This window comes from Acartia tonsa, chromosome 15 (assembly GCF_053477335.1).
Source record: "Acartia tonsa isolate MP-2025a chromosome 15, ASM5347733v1, whole genome shotgun sequence".
NCBI lineage: Eukaryota > Metazoa > Arthropoda > Copepoda > Calanoida > Acartiidae > Acartia > Acartia tonsa.
Genome location: NC_137274.1, coordinates 11,965,665 through 11,984,998, shown reverse-complemented (window position 1 = coordinate 11,984,998; position 19,334 = coordinate 11,965,665). Strand labels below are relative to the sequence as shown.

General features: G+C 32.4%; 1 protein-coding gene and 1 long non-coding RNA gene across 7 annotated transcripts in view; both read right to left on the bottom strand.

Moving 5' to 3' along the window:
* Window positions 1-803: 803 nt before the first annotated feature.
* On the bottom strand, window positions 804-4,042 carry LOC145307635 (uncharacterized). The gene is made up of 2 exons (XR_013875537.1): window positions 1,206-4,042; window positions 804-860 (listed from the first exon to the last, which is right to left on the bottom strand). It is a non-coding gene; the product is annotated as an uncharacterized LOC145307635 (long non-coding RNA).
* A 581-nt stretch (window positions 4,043-4,623) lies between these two features.
* LOC145307633 (uncharacterized) overlaps window positions 4,624-19,334 on the bottom strand; it is a 35,174-nt gene continuing 20,463 nt past the window's right edge. For 5 of the 6 annotated variants that reach the window (XM_080150112.1, XM_080150110.1, XM_080150113.1 and 2 more), the window contains 7 exons: window positions 17,235-17,327; window positions 11,622-11,680; window positions 10,479-10,629; window positions 9,387-9,528; window positions 7,016-7,085; window positions 6,397-6,455; window positions 4,624-5,099 (listed from right to left, as the gene is read on the bottom strand). In XM_080150112.1, coding sequence (XP_080006238.1) covers window positions 4,989-5,099; window positions 6,397-6,455; window positions 7,016-7,085; window positions 9,387-9,528; window positions 10,479-10,629; window positions 11,622-11,680; window positions 17,235-17,327 — 685 coding nt within the window. In that variant the 3' untranslated portion in view covers window positions 4,624-4,988. Of the gene's footprint in view, window positions 5,100-6,396; window positions 6,456-7,015; window positions 7,086-9,386; window positions 9,529-10,478; window positions 10,630-11,621; window positions 11,683-15,739; window positions 15,831-17,234; window positions 17,328-19,334 lie in introns of all 6 variants that reach the window. The other variant, XM_080150111.1, reaches the window with a different exon arrangement.

Below are 19,334 nucleotides of genomic sequence, written 5' to 3'. Positions count from 1 at the left end.
TCTGAAAAGTTCTAACTGTAATTGTTAACGAGTTGCGCCTTTTTAAAGGCCAAGGCATTATCCCTTCTCTAACTGTTTATGACGATCACATGACAAATCCAAAGTAGAGAGGATTTTTAATAACTTTAGTTATGATCTAGTGTCAGTCTTACATTCGAACCTATCACCTCAATTTTTAAATTAACAAAAAGAGCTAACCGTTACGAACGGACGACCTTAATTGTAGTTTTATAAAAAAAATACTAAAATGAAAATTATTTCATATTTCATTCTGAATACTGAAAAAGAAAAAAAATATTATTATTACTTATCATGCTGTGCTAATTTTGAATAATTTCATCCTTTTAATCAATTTTATCAAAATCTTTGGAAAGGTTGTGTGATTTAAACAAGACATTTTTGGTTTTCATATGTGAAAACTCTTAAACTGGCTCTAAAAAAAATATTGAGAGCCACTACATATTAGATTCCAATGTTTATCTCTAGATCAAGGTATTTATGACTTGGTGCTTATCTTAGCTAAAATCTTTTACATATAAGATTCAACAATGGCTCTTTAAAATTCTCCAATGAGCCGGCTCTCGGATTTTATATTAATACATATTTAAACTGGACGTACAGACATTCTGGTAACGATTACCTAGAGTTGCTACGCTTTCTAAATTGTACCTATACTACAACAGGAATCACCATGCAAAGTTTGAAATCGATAGGACAATTCTAACATGCCTAAATTAACAAATAAAGCTATCCGTTACGGACGGACTGACCCTAATTATAGAAAAGATTCACTTTTTAAAAAATTAAGGATTAAATATATTATATTTATATACAACACGAGTAATAGCATAACTAAAAATCTAATAATTGCATAGAACGAAAAAAAGAACTTAATTATGGAGCATTTATAACCCCCCACCATAAATGATATAACGGATGATGCTTTAGAAAATGCTGTTTCTTAAAATTGTACGCCGTTATACGCAATATTGGAAGGGTAACGAAAATTTAAGAGGTTGATTCTTAAAAAATAGGGTCGCTGGCGAGGCAAAATTGTTTTTGTGAAAAATCCTCCAAAATAACATTAAAAGTCTACAAAAAATAAATAAAATTACAGAAGGGTTATTAACATAAGATTTTAATCTTTGTTCAAAATTATGGAGGTGGGGTCAGTGCTATATAATTAAATTGTAAGTAAGATTTACAAAATTTTACATATAATATGAGGCACCTAATACTTATTTCTCGTATTCATTCGAAACCGATTAATTTCCGGTGGATTAGAACCGGTTCTCATCCATACGAAACAATTATGTAGAGCATCGTATTATATCCAGTTTTCTACGAATATAAAATGTAGTCATGAGATTAAAACCAGTTTTTTTAGCCCGTGCCTTCGGCATAATTGTAAATTTTATATCCGCGGAAAGCTGTTTATAGCACGATGCGAGAAATACTTATCATCGTATTTTCATAATATTAATTATGCTGGAATAGATCATGGAATGGAATGGAACGTCAGGTCAGGACACTCAACTTAATGAACCAACAGATCTAAATTGATTAAAGTCCCGAAAGTTGTCAAGACAATGAATACGAAAACGTTATTATAAAACTTTGGGAACTATTATAATAAACAATAATTGAAGAAGGTATTTAAATCACAATTTTTGGGTTCCTTTCGTGGCAACGCCTCTTGAGGGACGTTATATCATATTTTCACAGTAGCTTTTGTTAGGTTCCTTTAGGTTAAGTTATTGCCCCGCAGGATTAGAGTCCCCTGCAGGGTCTAGAAATAAGGGAAAAGCTACTGTGAAAATACGACGGAACGCCCCTTAAGAGGCGTTGCCATTAAAGACTATACCCCAATTTTTCCATGTGATCTTTATTTTGACAGAATAATTAAAAAACCTATTCCCGTTTGTGCAATATTATGAAAACATGATACTTAAAGGGGTAGTTGCACGAAATGCATTTTAACTTAATTTAGTGAACCGCATATTTTTTCCTAGTTAATTTGTTAAACTACATTTATATGGCATATATTTGAAAGAATTTCAATTTTCTACCACGTAGTTTTTAAAATAACAAGACTTGAAAATTGCATATGCATATATCACAAAAAAAACGATTTTCAAGTCTCGATATTTTAAAAACTACGTGGTAGAAAATTGAAATTCTTTCAAATATATGCCATATAAATGTAGTTTAACCCATTAACTAGGAAAAAATATGCGGTTCACTAAATTCAGTTAAAATGCATTTCTTGCAACCACCCCTTTGTCGTATTTAAAGCAAAAAAGAATGATTTTTTATACCAAGGTAGATTCTTAAAAAATATTAGGATAACTGTTGAGGCATTTTTTTGTGTTAAAAACCCTCGAAAATCACATAAAAAAACTTCAAAAATTAAATAAAATCATAAAAGGGCTATTAAGTATTAACATAAGATTCTTTTTAAAGTATCCACCTCTGTAATTGAAACATTATCGTTTAAAATACGATAAAATAAAAATTAACTTCCCTTTAAAAATACATTAAATATTATATTAAAATTCATTTAACAGTTGATTTATGAGCATTTTTAGATTTAAGAAGGGGGAAAAAAGTCTATTTTTGGGTTTAAAAAAATTTAGTATGATAAAACAGAACAAACCAGTCTAATTCCACATAATAAAAACATTATATGTATATTTTTAACAATTAAATTATTAATAAAATGCTTTTATTTTCAATAAAAAATAAATAAAAAGAGTATTTTTTTAAGATGAATATTTCAGTATGACTTCGAAACCGCTGGATTAGAACCGGCTCTTAGCCATACTGAAAAATCTCGTATTGTAGACAATTACTTATGAATAACATGTATATCATAAAATTAATACCAAATTTTTATTTTACTATCAGTGGAAAGCTGTCTATAATACAATGCGATAATACTTATTTATCGCATTGTATTATATACAGCTTTCTGCAGATATTAATAAACTTAATTTATAATTTAAAATGCGTTAGTTTATTTTTATAAAAAGTAGATATTCCTAATAAAACATTTTATAATTAAGAGAGGGGTAGATTTCTGGTAAAATCCTGAAAGGTTATATGTTATGAGTTAAAAACATTAGTAGAACGATAAAAATTTAAGTTAACTTTTTAAGATTTTTTTGTCTATAGTTCTTTTCAATAAGAAATACACATATTTAGTGAATATTATCGTTTTACTACTATTTATAAGCCTTAAAACACATACCTTTACAGATTCTACCAGAAACATACCCCTCTCTTTTTATGTACATATTCTTTGGGTTATTCTTAAAAGAAAGGTTGAAATTTTTGTATTTTTGTAATCTTGCTTATATGTTTACAAGGAATCTTAAGGGATAAGACAATGGACGATAAATTATTGTATATCCCAAATGATGACCAACAAAATTACCCTTTGTGTATACCTTTTGAAATTATTAGTATAAAAAGTTTTTGAATATTACGGCAATGTGACAATTTACAAATAATACATAACAAATATATTAAAAACTTTGAGATAATTTTGATTATCTTCATTGGGTACGTACATCCCATATATTCCATTGTCTTAGGGTTGGGCCGTATATCTGGTTTGGCCGGTTATCCGGCCATTTTCAATATCCGACCGGATACTAGATATTAAAACTATCCGGTTACAAGATATCCGGCTAATTTTTGACGCCGGATATCCGGGCGAATATCCGGTAATTTGCCGGATATCGAACGTTGGCCAGATATCCGGCCGTAACCGGATATCCGGCATTATAAATCAGCCGGATATCCGGTATCCGGCCAAAAAAGTATCCGGCCCAACCCTAATCCCATATATTCCATTGTCTTAACACTTAAGACTCCTTATGAAGATTCTAAAAGTTTTACGGGATGTCTACATGAATTAACAAAAACATTATTAATGTTAATGTTGAAAGTAATAGAAAATAGAATTATAACCCCCCTTCCTTTTTTTTTGGGGGGGGGGGAGTGGGAGGAAGAAATTTTTATATTTACATACTTGATATAATAATAAAGCACATATACACGCACAGAAAAAAGGGGGGGGGGAGATGTAACCCCTTATGAGACAAAAAAAATGTTTTTTTTACACTTAAAGGGTTACCTCCCCCCCCCCCCCTCCCCCCTCTAAGCTCGTATGTGTACACAGATCATTAGAATAATTGGATCATGGAAAGAAAACGAAGTTGTGGGTTTCAACGTATTTTCACCACAGTAGCTTTTAATAGGTTATTTTAGGTTAGGCTAGGTAAATGTTGATGATTGTCCCGCAGGGTTAGAAAATATGCCCCGCTGGGCTAGAGCCCCCCGCAGGGGCTAAAAATAGAAGAAAAGCTACTGTAGAAATACGACGAAACCCCCAACTTCGTTTTCTTTCCATGATCCGAATACTTTTATAGAACTACATTCAACAAACAATTTCATATTTCTCACCCAAAATATATAGCCTAGAACCAGCAAGCAATAATCCACATTAAAATTAAATTTAAGTATTATGCCAAATGGCCTAAAACCTGTTTTGGACCTAAAACTAGACATGTGATACTTTTCATGGCTTCAAATCAATAATAGGTAAAATGCTAAAAGTTAAATTTTAAGTCTATTTTATGTTTAACATCCTACTTAGGTAGATAATACAAATGATTTTTGTACAATAATTTTTACATTTCATTCTATTTACATTTTACACAGTGTTTTTGGACACACTTAGTATGTAGCTGAGAGTGGCGGGGTCTTACGCCAGTGTCGCGGCATGCTCAACCGGAGTGGCGGCATGCTCAGCCAGTGTGGCGGTATGCTCAGCTTGTGTGGCGGTATGCTCAGCTTGTGTGGCGGCATGCTTAACCAGTGTGGCAGCAAGCACAGCCAGTGTGGCGGCACGCTCAGCCGATGTGGCGGTATGTACAGCCGGTGTTGCGGCGTGCTCAACCGGTGTGGCGGCGTGTGGCCGATTAGCTTTCAACTTTGGTGGGTACTAGGGGTAGTGGGAGGGGGTGGGAGATACCCGACGCGTGCAATTCTTTCTTCATGTCGCATTCACCAGATTCTCTGTGGATCTTCATCTGTAATAATAATAATGGGGATGAGATTTTGTTTATTATAATCGGGCATATATTTTAATTAATCATTGTTTGTCCACCCCCCCCCCTTCCAACCCTAAGAAAATACTCATTACATCCAGGGATCTAAAGGGATAAGACATTGGCCGTTAAATATATGTACATCCCCAATGGTGATATACAAAATTACCCCTTCTGTATATAATACAATTAGTAGTTGAAACGTTTGAACACAACTAAATAAACCAACCAATCAAAATTTAATAAAAGTCCCCAAAGGTTATTAAAAGATCTTCATCTGTTTAGTTGCAGCTGAGTAAATTTAATGTCCCCCATAGCGTTACAGACGTACTGACGGACACACAAAGTGAAATATAGAGTAGCTTCGCTACTAAAAAAATAAGGTTTCTAAATGGATTAGACGATGTTCATTGTACATCTCCAATGATGATAAACAAAAATACTCGGTACATAGATTACAATTAGTGGTTGAAACGTTTGGGCACTCAACTAAATGAATCAACCAATCAAAATTCAATAAATAAGAAAAGGGTTTTATAAGACTTTGGGGACTAGTATTATTAAGGGATAAGACATTGATGTATATTCTGCAAAGAATCCCCTGCTAAGGGGTGGGGGGTGAACAAAATAATGAGTACCTACTGATATATTTTTTTAATTTTTTCCCCAACCTTGGAAAAAAAACTAAGGGGATGAGGGGGGGGGGGTGAAATAATTTGCAGCCGGGGCAAAAAAATGAATCTTTGGCAGAATACACACCAATGATTATAAAGAAATAAAATTAAAATAACATTATTGGTTGTATGGACAGTAGAACCAACCAACATGGTTTTAAAACCTTGAGTTCAAGTGTTAATTAACACTCCAATGTCCCCTCCCTCAATCGATACCTATGGACACATATCAGACAAAATAAGTTGTATTCTTGGAAAATGGAAAATCCTTATAATAAAGTAACAGGATGTGTTTGTATGTTTGTACCGAAGGATCTCGCTAACCGCTGAACCGATTGGGTTCTCCTTAACAGGGTAGCTTTTCTTAAGGTTTATAACTATTTTGGGGGAGGGTGCGACCACCCTCCCCAGAGAAATAGACAAAAATAAAATAAAAATAAAAAAAACGCCGCCATGGGGACATTTTTGCAATTAGCTAAAAACATAACTAGCACCTTGAATCTATATTTATCGCTCTGTATTATAGACAGCTTTCCGCGGATATTATGCGGATAGTATTACTAAGAACCGGTTCTAATCCAGCGGATATGTCCCGGAATAGTTACCTGAGAAGAATCTCTGAACATCCTGTCACAACTGATACAGGGTATGTGGGGCGCCTCCTAGAGACAGACATGACAACACTTGTTAAAATCATCCCAGCAATATTAGTCCTTTATGTTAAAATCTTCTCATCAAAATAAACCTCAATGTTAAAATCATCCCAGCAATGTTAAACCACAATGTTGAAATCATCCTATCAATGTTAAAATCATCCCATCAATGTTAAACCTCAATTTTAAAATCATCCCATCAATGATAAACCTCTTAGATTTGAACATGTTGTTCTAAACCAAAGGATTAATCTTTGCTACTTAACTTAAGAAATAAAATAAAACATGTTAGAATTAAGGTTGGAAATCCGTCCAATTTTTGACCGGATTAGGATTCTTACAAAAAAACGCCCAAAAATGAAACGGATTAATCCGTGGATACCGGATTTTTATTTTTTTGAGTACGAGGAATGCCTTGTTCAATAAACAGTCAAAAGCAATCATTAAATACATTAAAGTTGTGCAATCAAAGGGTTGATTTTCTGTTAGGTATAAGTGCTATTTATAGGATGGAAGTAAACGTCAGACAAAAAGGATGGTTTTATGCTATTTTTATAAGTGTTGTGTTCCTTTGTGTGATGGTAGGCAATATGATGTTTCAACCTCTCCTTGTCTTTGAAGGATTTCGGGCACTGGGCGCACTGAAACAAAATATATATTATCAGATGGTACGACAAACGAACGTAATTTCCAATGATGCTACACAAAACTACCCCTTCTTTATATTACAATTAGTAGTTAATTTAAATTGAACTAACCAATCAAAATTAAATAAAAGGTCTTCAAGGTTGTAAAGCCAACAAATAAGTAAAGACTTTGGGTACTAGTGTAATTTAGTCTAATGACCCCTCCCTTGAACCAAGTCAATATCTGCTCCTACCCAGGGATCTAAAGGGATAAGACAATGGCCAATAAATTGATGTACATCCCCCAATGATGCTACAAAAAATTACCCCTTCTGTATATTATAATTAATGGTTGAAATGTATGAATACTATACTGAATGACCTAACCAATCAAAATTCAATAACAGTCCCCAACGAATACGAAAAGACTTTGGGTACTAGTGTAATTTACAGTCTAATGTCCCCTACCTGATCAAGGCAATATATTATAGGGTAAGGGGGGGGGGGAAGTTTCGGTAAGGGGCTATTCTCGGTAATTTCGACCTACCTTCATTAAATGACCTTTTTCTCCATGTTCCTTTCAAATGACAGAAAAAAACATAGAAGCAAATTTGTTCCTTATTAAATTGCCTACAAAAAAGTATAAAATGAATTTTTTGTGGGATGAATATTAAGGGTACTTATTGGGTCTCAAAGTCGGACGAAAATTTTTTTTTTCCAAAAATTTTTTAGTAGGTGTGTAAAGATCGACATACACAAAAATTGGTAAGACCTAGAGCTGATCTGAAAAACTTTTTGAACTAGAAATTGCCCGCTTTTTCCAAATCCGTTGAGAGCTTTAAAATCGGGTTAATATTTTTTCCAAAAATGACCAAAGTTGGCGCCGGGGGAAAAATCGGTAATTTCAAAAGAAATTAAAATTCAACTTTTAAGGTCATGTTTTCATGTTTTCTTTTGTCAAATCTATTATTCCATATGGACTTTTTAAGAATTAGGCCTAAAAATGAATAGAACAGATAAAAAACAAAAAAAAAATTAATTTTATTTTTTGAATCAAAATTTTGCGAGGAAAAAATCTAAATTTCTGGTCCTTTGAAAAAAAAATATTTTTGACATAGGAGGAATAGTCCAATCTTTATGAATTTTTTTGTGGTTAATCCCAATCACCTATACTAATTATGATTTATTACGCTTGTTTAATCGTTTGGCCTTTTTTCATCGATTTTTTTAAGGTTAAAATGTAGTCAAGAATTTTTGCAAAGATGACACTTTTGCTTCAAATTCAATTTTTGAGGTCAATTTTTAATCAATTTTCATGTTTTTTGGGCTAAATCTATAGTTCAATGTGAGCTTTTTTAGGATCAGGCCTAAAAAGTAATAAAATACGTTTTTTTCTTATATTAATTTTAAGTTTTTTTAAAAAAATTTTTCGAAAAAAAATAAAAAATTCGCGTCTTTCAAAAAAATTCATTTTTAACATAGAAGGAATAGTCCGATCATTATGAAACTTTTTGTGGATAATCCCTATAACCTATACTAATTATGATTATATATGTTTGACTGGCCGTTTGGCCGTTTTTCATCGATTTTTTTTAGGTTGAAAAAAATTACCGATATTTCCCCCGGTGGTGGGGAAATATCGGTAACTTTTTTGCAGTCAATTTCGGCCAACTTCTAAAAGTCCTAGGATAATGTCCTTTTAGGACCTGATAGTCCTTTCCGTAAGCTTTCTACTGGTCTTGGTTTCATTTGAAAATATTAATATTTACCCCATTTTTTTTTCAAAAAAACCGAAAAAAACCGAAATTTCCCCCCCCTTACCCTACTCCTACCCAGGATCTAAAGGGATAAGATAATAAATTGATGTACATCCCCCAATGATGCTACACAAAATAACCCCTTCTATATATTACAATTAGTGGTTGAAATGTATGAACACTCAACTTAATGACCTAACCAATCAAAATTCAATAAAGGTCCCCAAGGTTGTTAAGCCAACAAATACGAAAAGACTTTGGGGACTAATTTGCAGTCCAATGATCACACAATGGCAGATAAATTAACATTATATACATCCTCATTGATGATGCACAAAATTAACCCTCTACCTTAACGGGCTACTTACAGTATGGATGAAATACTTACGTGAAATTATTTTATTTCTTTATCTTGTGTAAAATTGTATAGAGAACAAGGACATATGCTACATTTGATGATACATAAAGAAAAAAAAGGCTGTAAACCTTAAAAATACTTTTTCGTGGGTCTTACTGTACATCCCCATTGATGATACACAAAATTACCCCTTCAACCTACCTTAACGGGCTTCTCATTGGTATGGATGAGCTTGTGCTTCTCAACTTTACAGGGGTTCAAGAACATGAGGCCACAGACGTCACACTTGTACTTCCTCTTGTCCATCTCGTGGGTAGCCCTCTTGTGACAGTACAGCGCTTTCCTAAAGCAGAATTCGTTTATTTAGGGACTGACAGACATACGGACGGACGGACTTTCAAGATACTTAAGGCAGACGGATATATAGATTTTCTCTTGTCCATTTCATGGGTAGCCCTTTTGTGACAGTACAGCGCTTTCCTAAAGCAGATTTCGTTTATTTAGGGACTGACAGACGTACGGACGGACGGACTTTTAGGGTACTAAAAGACAAACAGATGCTCATTCTCTTGTCCATCTCGTGGGTAACCCTCTTGTGACAATAAAGCGCTTTCCTAAAATAATATACGTGTACTCGTTTTTTAGAGACTGACAGACGTACGTACGGACGGACTTTTAAGATACAAAAAGGTAAACAGACGGACAACTGAATTTTCTCTTGTCCATCTCTTACGACAGTAAGGCGCTTTCCTAAAGCAAAATTCGTTTATTTAGTGACTGACGGACGCACGTACGGACGGACTTTTAAGTTACTAAAAGACGGACGGACAGCTAGATATTCTCTTATCCATCTCGTGGGTAGCCCTCTTGTGACAGTACAGCGCTTTCCTAAAGCAGAATTCGTTTATTTAGGGACTGACAGACGTACGGACGGACTTTCAAGATACTAGACTTATGAAAATATAAAAACTTTTGGAACCAGTTGAATTTCAATTCCAATGTCCCCTCCCTTCATGTAGTATTAAATGACAAGTAAAATGTCACCTTTTAATGAAGAGAGCCTCGCATACAGTGCCGGATATTGAAACTATCCGGATACCGGATATCAGGCTGATTTCTAATGCCGGGTTTACGGTTATTCGGCCGGATATCCGGCAATTTGCATAATATCCGGCCGGATAGCAGACATCAGGCAATAGAAATCAGCCGGATATGTTATCCAGCCGGATATCCGGTATTTGCCGGATATCGGGCATTGGCCAGATATCCGGTCAAGCCCTAGTAAAATGTTACCTTTTAGTGAAGAGAGCCTCGCATATGTCGCAAGAGTAGATCTGCTCTCCCGCGTGGGCTCGCTTGTGCACCTCCAGGTTACGTCTCTTCAAGAAGCTGGCGTCACATGTGTCACAGGAGAAGTGTTTACAAATATGAACACCATAGTCCTACACGCACACATTATAGATTTATCCAGTGATCTAAAGGTCTCAGGGCTTACACAACTTGTTTTTTATCCAATAAGAGAGGGGTATGTTTCTGGTAGAATCCGTAAAGGTGTGTGTTTTAAGGGTTAAAAATAGTAGTAGAACGATAATATTCACTAAATATGTGCATTCCTTATTGAAAAGAACTATAGACAATTTTTTTTAAAGTTAACATAAATTTTTATCGTTTTACTACTGTTTTTATCTTTTAACACATAACCTACCCCTCTCTTTTTCATTTTAATATCAGCGGAAAGCTGTCTATAATAAGATGAATAACAAAAATGTCCTACACACACAAAGCAGATTTATTTATCCATTGGTTGAAACGTTTGAAGACACTGAACCCAATAAACCAACCAATCAAAATCCATCTAAGTTGTTAGGCCAACGATTAGGAAAAGACTAGTGTAATTTACAGTCTAATGTCCCCCCTCCCCGGAACACACAAGGCAATACCATTACCAAGGGATCTAAAGGGATAAGACAATGGCCAATAAATGCAAATACATCCCCAATGATGAGACTGAAAATTACACCTTCTGTAGATTTAGATTAGAGGTTTGAACTGCACTTAATGAGCCAAGCAATCAGAATTCAATAAAAGTCCCCAAAGTTGTAATGGTAATGAGTTGCGCCTGTTTGTGGGCCTAAGTCAACCCTCCTGTTGAATTTGTTAAAATAATAGTCACTGCTACAGGCTACCTACTGCAGAATTTGTTTTTAATAAATAGGTACTGATACAGCCTACCTAAAAAAATGGGATGAGGGAATTTTTGTTTTTCGGGGTTGTCCCACCCCCCAAGAAAATAGCCTAAAACCACCACAGGACTAGTAGAATCCTATCGGTTCTGTGGTTACCAAGATCTTAAGGGAGAGACGAACAGACAGACAGACATCAATCTACTTTGTATTATAGACAACAACACTAATCAGATTGGATAAATCTATTCCTGGGGATTGAGGAAGCATCGTCCACAAATGTCACACTTTATGTTCTTCTTACGCGTTGGTCTGTATAAATGTCAATGTTCTACAATTTTGGTTGCGACGCATATGTGTAATTAACTTACTTCTTTATAATTATAGAGTTTTATAAAGCCTGTATGAAAACAATGGTCTAAAATGCATTTTTGCACAAAATTCTAATATTTTGTAAAGAATATTTCCTCACCGTTTACTTAAAATAAAACTCCCAAACTGATTTAACAAATATACCTAAGTGATGCATAGATGTAAATAACTTACTTCTTTATATTTATAAAGTTTACAAAGCCTGTATGAAAACAATGTTCTAAAATGCATTTTTGCATAGAATTTCTACACTGTTTACTTTCAACAAAACTCCCAAACTGATTCAACATATATACCTAAGGTATTCTACTCTATTATTTTTGTGAAGCCTGTAGATATAATTAACTTAGTTCTATATATAGCATGTATGAAAACAATGTTCTAATATGCATTTTTGCATAAAATTATATTATTTTGTTAAGGATATTTCTACTCTGTTTACCTAACATAAAACTCCCAAACTGATTCGACAAATATACCTAAGGTATTCTACTCTATTATTTTTCTCTATTATTTTTGAGAAGCCGGCAGATATAATCAACTTACATCTTCATATTTATAAAGTTTACAAAGCCTGTATGAAAACAATGTTCTAAAATACATTTTTGCACAAAATTCTAATGTTTTGTAAAGAATATTTCCACACCATTTACTTAAAATAAAACTCCCAAACTGATTTAACAAATATACCTAAGTATTGCATAGATGTAAATAACTTACTTCTTTATATTTATAAAATTTATAAAGTCTGTATGAAAACATTGTTCTAAAATGCATTTATGCATAGAATCCTAATATTTTGAAAGGAATATTTATACACAGTTTACTTTAAACAAAAATCCCAAACTGATTCAACAAATAAAACTAAAACCTAAGGTATCCTACTCTATTATTTAAGTAAAGCCTATATGATAACAATGTTCTAATATGCATTATTGCATTAATTATGTTGAATAAAATTTTTAATGGTCTATATAACAAACATAAAGATTCTTATACAACCCATAATTTATTTTGCAATGCTCTTGTCTTGCCAAAAATGATTACATTAAATCTTTACCTTGACTACTTTAATTCATCAACAGGTATTTTTTAACTAAAAAACTTCATTTAGTTTAAGAGTCAACCAGGTGCAAAAATGCTAATTAAATCTTTAGACCATTTTACCTATTTAAAAAACATTAAATTTCTTTAAGTTGATCTTTATAAATATTTCTAAAAATAATGTTGAAGTGATAGGTGATTAGTTGGGAAAAAAGGTCTGAAAATAAATATATAATAATGATCATTTTTGATAAAGACTGGAGCATAGGCATGCAGAAGGGGGAGCTAAAGGGGGCTGTATCCACCCAACTGACAAATTTAAAAGTTAGGTTTGTTGGTTCACTACCTCAATTGGGAAAGTGTTAATATAATCTACAATAGCTAAAAAGAATATTTTGTTTACACAAGAAAAATAAATGTTGAAATTTGTATAGATATCAGACATTTTTTTCAAAGAGACAAGAAAGAAATTATGTCAAATTAGAATTTCTCTTCAACCTTACTCCATTTAAGGAAACCTGCAAGAAATACATTGATCTAACTGCTATAAGACTGCCACAATGAGACCTAATACCCCACATAGAAAACAAATTATATGCTTATATTCATAAAAACTTACATTTCCAATAACAACTGAGTATCTCTAGATTCTTGTGTTGGTTAATTGTTAAAACAAAGACAAAATATTTGAAGTTATTTGCTAGTTCAGATTTAACATGGGTCATCTATCACCTATCAGTGATCAGTATCATATTTAGAGAAATATTTAAATACACCTTAATTATAGAGGGGGGGTTAATGCAACCATCTTGTAATCAATGATAAAATGGCAATAAGAATTCAAATTTCATCATGAAACTTGGCATGAGAAATCCTGGATAGGCCTATTTTCCCTAAATTGAACAAAAAGTTGAAAAGTAATGTTTAGCCTTTTTGGCTATTATTAGGGCAAATTAGTCATAACTTACGTAGGTTTCAACTTTTTGTAACATTTAAGCCTTAAATCATGTGAGATGATACCAAAAACTATTTTTAAATTTCTAGTACCAGCAACTACCAGCTAGAACCATTTGACAACGTTTTGGAGAAGCAAAATATATTATGTGGAGATAGGTTTCGTAACGGATTTAACATGAAAATAGGAAAAAAATGGCCAAACAGCTGAGCAGCCAACGGTTACTTTTCCAACTATTTTGTTCAATTTAGGGAAATTAGACCTATCAAGGATTACTCATGCCAAATTTTAAAACGAAATTCGGATTCTAAGTGCCATTTAATCATTGATTACGAGATGGTTGCATTAAACCCACCCCCTCCTTAATGTATTTTTTTTCAAAGACATTAAACATCTGTAAGTAAACCATGTTTTACTCTCTGTAAATAAAATAGTTATCTATTTATTCAATAGCACAAAAACATTCTAGATCTCCACAACCCGCCTGGATTTGAGCATTATGGATCCACATTGAAATAAACAATAGCCTGTTAATCTGTGGACATCCTGCAAAAATCCTGTAATCTGCCTATTTCTGGGTACAAATTTGAAACAAAGATTTTCATCAAACATCCAGATATTAAGTGAGATTTCCTATAATATTCAGTAACAGGATCTGTGTGCATCAGGATCTTGCTAACCACTGAACCAATATGGTTCTCCTTTCAAATTTAGCTTATCATATCTCCTGGAAGGTTTATAACTATTTTGGGGGAAGGGAACCACCTCCCTCCCAAAAACAATTTCCCCTAGAAAAAAAACCCCAACAAAATTTTTTATTTAAAAAAATTAAAGTATTGATATTTTAAATAGTAAATAGAAATAAAAAAAATCATATTATTTTAGGCAGTACTAAAGTAGATGAAATAGTTAATTGTTATTATTAGATGAATTTCATAAAACTTCCATTAGATTGGTTGATAAGATAGATTAGGAAATATCTAAACATTTCCAGTTTGAGTAACAGACACAGGATAATTATAGAATAGTTTTGCTCCACTAAATTAACCTTTATTTTAATATTGAGGATGTGAATAAGAATGATCTGGGCAGAGAGGGGGTGGGGGGTTGGGGGTACTTGAGACACTGACCAAAATTGAGCAAACTTGGGATTTAAGCTATTACAGGGCCAAAGTTACTTTTTAAATTATCAGTGACCGCCACTCCCGCTGTTTTCTGCTGCAAAAAAAAAATTTGAAACCATTCTTATTCACCTCCTCCTTTAACTTTAAAAAAATTGGAGCCGAAATCCTGAAATGTTGAATTTTCTTGGATCCTGAAAGAATCTCATCAATATTAGCAAAATTGTAGCGTCCCTGAAATTAGGATTCTCTGCGTGCTTCTTCATATGCATTTCATGCTCGTTTTGTGTAGTGAATTTTTCATAACAAATATCACATTTAATATCTAGATTCAATACTTAAATTAATAAATATGAAATTAGAGTATTTATAACCTGCTGAAAGGTCTTGAAATTGGATTTGTTGTGTGTGTGGTTTAAATGTAATTTAGAATGAAAAGACAACGTGTTTGAAGTATTCAGGAACACAGAGTGTGCCAAGACAGGCAATTCTGGAGAACAAGAAAAAGAAACCATCAACATTCTTTCAGCTTTTCAGTTCTTCAACAGAGAGATCAGGCACAGGAATTAGAATGTTTCATTATAATACCTAAATTAGTGTAAAATATAAGAATATAATTTTCACTTGATCGTAAACAAAATGTTTTTATTCTGGTTAACCTTAATACCATAACAAAATTGTATAAGATAGCATATCTTAAGCAAACAAGCCACGTTAACAAAAAAAGCTGAAAAAAAAATAGGTAGATCAGTTTTGGCACAAAACATTTTTGATCACTAGCTTGATGATAATCCTTATTCTAATAAAATTTTAACTCTGCTTAAAGTGATATCAAGTCAGTTACCATAATAAACCGTAAACCAAAATTTGAGTGTCCCTAAAGTTTGGATTTTCTTCGTGTTTCTTCATGTGCATATCATGTTCATTTTGAGTTGTAAACTTTTCATAACATATATCACATTTGATATCTTTATAAATTAAAATACTTAAAATTCAAACTATGGGCCTGAGTTGTTTAATAAAACAAAATTTAGAATAAATGAATTTTTTTTTCCTTAGGTAATAAATGATCAAACGTTAATAAAATTAAATTTCTAAAAAATGTTTCTCATGGTCAAAAACCAAAGTGTCAAAAATATGAAAATAAATGAAAATCATATGTATCACATATTTCATAATAAATGGTTCTCATGCTCGAAAATTTTTCCCATATGGTATCATTTAAATTACAATTTTGAAAAAAAAGCTGTATAAATGAATATTACTTAAACCAAATATAGCGCTTTTTTACAATTGAATGATATTTACATCCAAAGGTGTTAATGTTAAAAATATGAAACTATATGGTCATTTAAAGAAAAGAGGTAGCAAAATTTTCAAAATTGAAAAAAAAAATTCTGTGAGGATAATGTTATTAGTTATTTCTCACATCGTATTATAAACAGCTTTCCGTGGATATAGAATGTACAATTATAAGATTAAAACTAGTTTTTTTTTGCCCCGAGGTGCCCCGAATTATTAAAATATTCATAATCTTGTAAAAAAAACTGCAAGGAATCAAGCTGTAGTGCTGTCAAAAGGTGAGTAGATTCAAAGTTCAATATTTATTGTCATTGCTTGAGCATGAATTGGATCAGTTTTTATTTATTTTTGACCAAAACTGTAGGGTTTATATCACCTATTAATTTAAGACACACTTTTAAACAATATATAAAAGATTTGGGGTATAAGATAGAAGATTCTATTCTATTACAGGTTTATCAAAAACCAACTTCTCATATCAACTGCCCTAAAATGCCAGAGGTGAGGTCATAATGATAATATTTAATGAGTCTTTAAACTAAAAAAGTTTCAATTGTATTTGATAGTTTAGAAGCCTTTCAACTGTAGGTATTAATTTTTTTTTTAAATTTAAAGCAAGGTCAACTTTTGGCTTAGCAAAACCAAGCTTTTCAATATTTCATACATTAGGTTTTAATGTGGTTATGAAAATATAGGTAATTAATTAGGATAGTAAAATATAAAAGTATAAGGATTAATTCCAGTTTTTATGAAGTGTTAGGTAACTTATTTTAAACAACATGTCTAATTTTATTTTTCCAAAAAATAGTATTCAACCTTTAGCCTATAATTGTAATCAATAGACGGAATAGTTTTGTTTATCAATACTAATAGACGGAATAGTTTTGTTTATCAACAACATTGGGGTTGTAAATCTTTTCCTTATCCCTAATTTATCAGTATCATAATCTTATAAACCTCTTAAAAACAAAACTACACAATATCTGACATATTAAAACCTTTTTTAATCACCAAAAATATCCAAACCAAAGTAATGGGTCTATGCAAGCAAGCAACCAAAATTGTAGCGTGCCTAAAGTTTGGATTCTCTTCATGTTTCTTCATATGCATATCTAGCTCATTAGTTGTTACAAACTTTTCATAACAAATATTACAACTGATGTCTAAAAGAATACTTAAAAATAATAACAGGATTAGGGGAATAGGGATTCTATGATCCTGTCATACTACATAGGGTTCCTTCGAAAATAAAACAGGTTTGTATAATACCTTTAGAGTTTCCTGTTTTTAGGCTTTTAACACATGCACCTAATGATACAATTTACCCAAAGACCTTTAAGGGGGTGAGATTAAACCTGATTCTCACCGTAACTTTGCAGTTTTGTTTTATGCTTTTAACACATGCACCTAATGGTACAATTTACCCAAAGACCTTTAAGGGGGTGAGATTAAACCTGATTCTCACCCCCACAGAAGCGACCTTTATCCTGAATTTATTCTTCTTTATCTATCTCATCTACCTTAAGATCTTAAAATCAAAAAAAAAATGTAATTTCCCTACTATGGTTAGTGGACCATCAACAAAACTTGTTGTGGGGACATGATTGAGCAATTTAATTCAACTTGTAAAACTGGTTTTGGGATGCAAACAAAAGGGTGATGTGTATGAAGGGAGAAAATTAATAGAAGTTCACCAAAAATTGTTTTGTCAGAATCCTAATTTAGATTAGAGATAAGTTTTTCTATGTAAAGTAATTGTGGGCGAGGAGGTTTAACATGGTCCACTAAGAAAGTCAAGGAGAGTGTAACAAAAATATATTGACATCAACAAATAATCTTGTACTATCAAAAATGTTAAACAGAGCTCAATGCTTTTTCCAAGCCAAAAATGTTTTTGAAAGGGCAAACTAAGGCCGCCCCAAAATGTCAAAAGTGGCACAAAAAAAATGTCTAGATATGTTTGAAGCTTGTTTTTAAAGAGGTTTTTTTTTAAAGGAAATACATATGAAAGTACATAGTTACCTACTTTTAGAGACATAAATAAGAAGGGGAAAAACCACATTTCATACAAAAAATAATAAGATGTGATTATATAACCCCTGAGAAAGTTAGGTAAGATTTTCATAATGTTAAGAAAACTTTTGGAATACTGTAATTAAACAACCCAATGTCCCCTCCCTCCCCGTAAATACTTAAGTAATAACCATGTCAATTTGGGTCACACCACTGCAATGTAGCAAAACACCAGATAACTTTTTTTCTTCATTTTCAGGTGAGATTAATCACATATAGAAAATCAGCATATTTGGTAAGAAAATGCTTCCCCCCCTCCCCCCCCCCCCATCTTTCTAGTAAAACAACCAAGAGACACAGGATACAAAAATTTTAAAAAGAAATAATACAGCTGTTTTCATTAAACTAATAAAAGTATTGATTTATCTTGAAATAGTATGCATTTTTGCACACTCTTTAAATTTGCCATTGTCTAGTTATTAATCTTTTAAAATAAGGCCCTTCCAAAAACTGATTTTTAGGGCATAATTTGTAAAATAAATTGTGGAACAGTTTTTTTTTAAGAATATGCCCTAGACCAATGAAGCTAGTTTAAAATATAATGCAAAAAATGATTCTTATAAAATTTAAGTATCCTATGAACTAACCTGGAACCTGGATAATGAGAGGACACTACAGCAGGTCACAGATACCCTAGAATTAGGGTCTGTACGTTAGCAGGGATCTAAAGGGATAAGACAATAGCCGATAAATTAATGTACAATGTACATCTCCAATGAAAAAAAAGAAAATTACCCCTTCTGTAGATTAAAATTAGTTGTTAAAACGCTAGGACACTTAACTTAATAAAACAACTAATGAAAATCCATTAAAAGTCTCCAAAGTTGTTAAGACAACGATTAAGAGAACATTATTTTAAAATTTTGTAGATTTATTTCCTTTTTTTTTTAAATGTATACCTAGATAATCATGATAGTCTAAGCTTTTTTTATGCTGTGATCAGGCAATAAGGGGACATTGGCCAGTACCCAAACATTTAAACTCATATTGCCATTGGTACCCAAAACATTTAACTCATATTGGCACCCAAAAATTTTAAAATATTTTTTTTAGTTGTCTAAAAATCTTGATCAGTTAGTTTAGACTTTCAATGATCAAC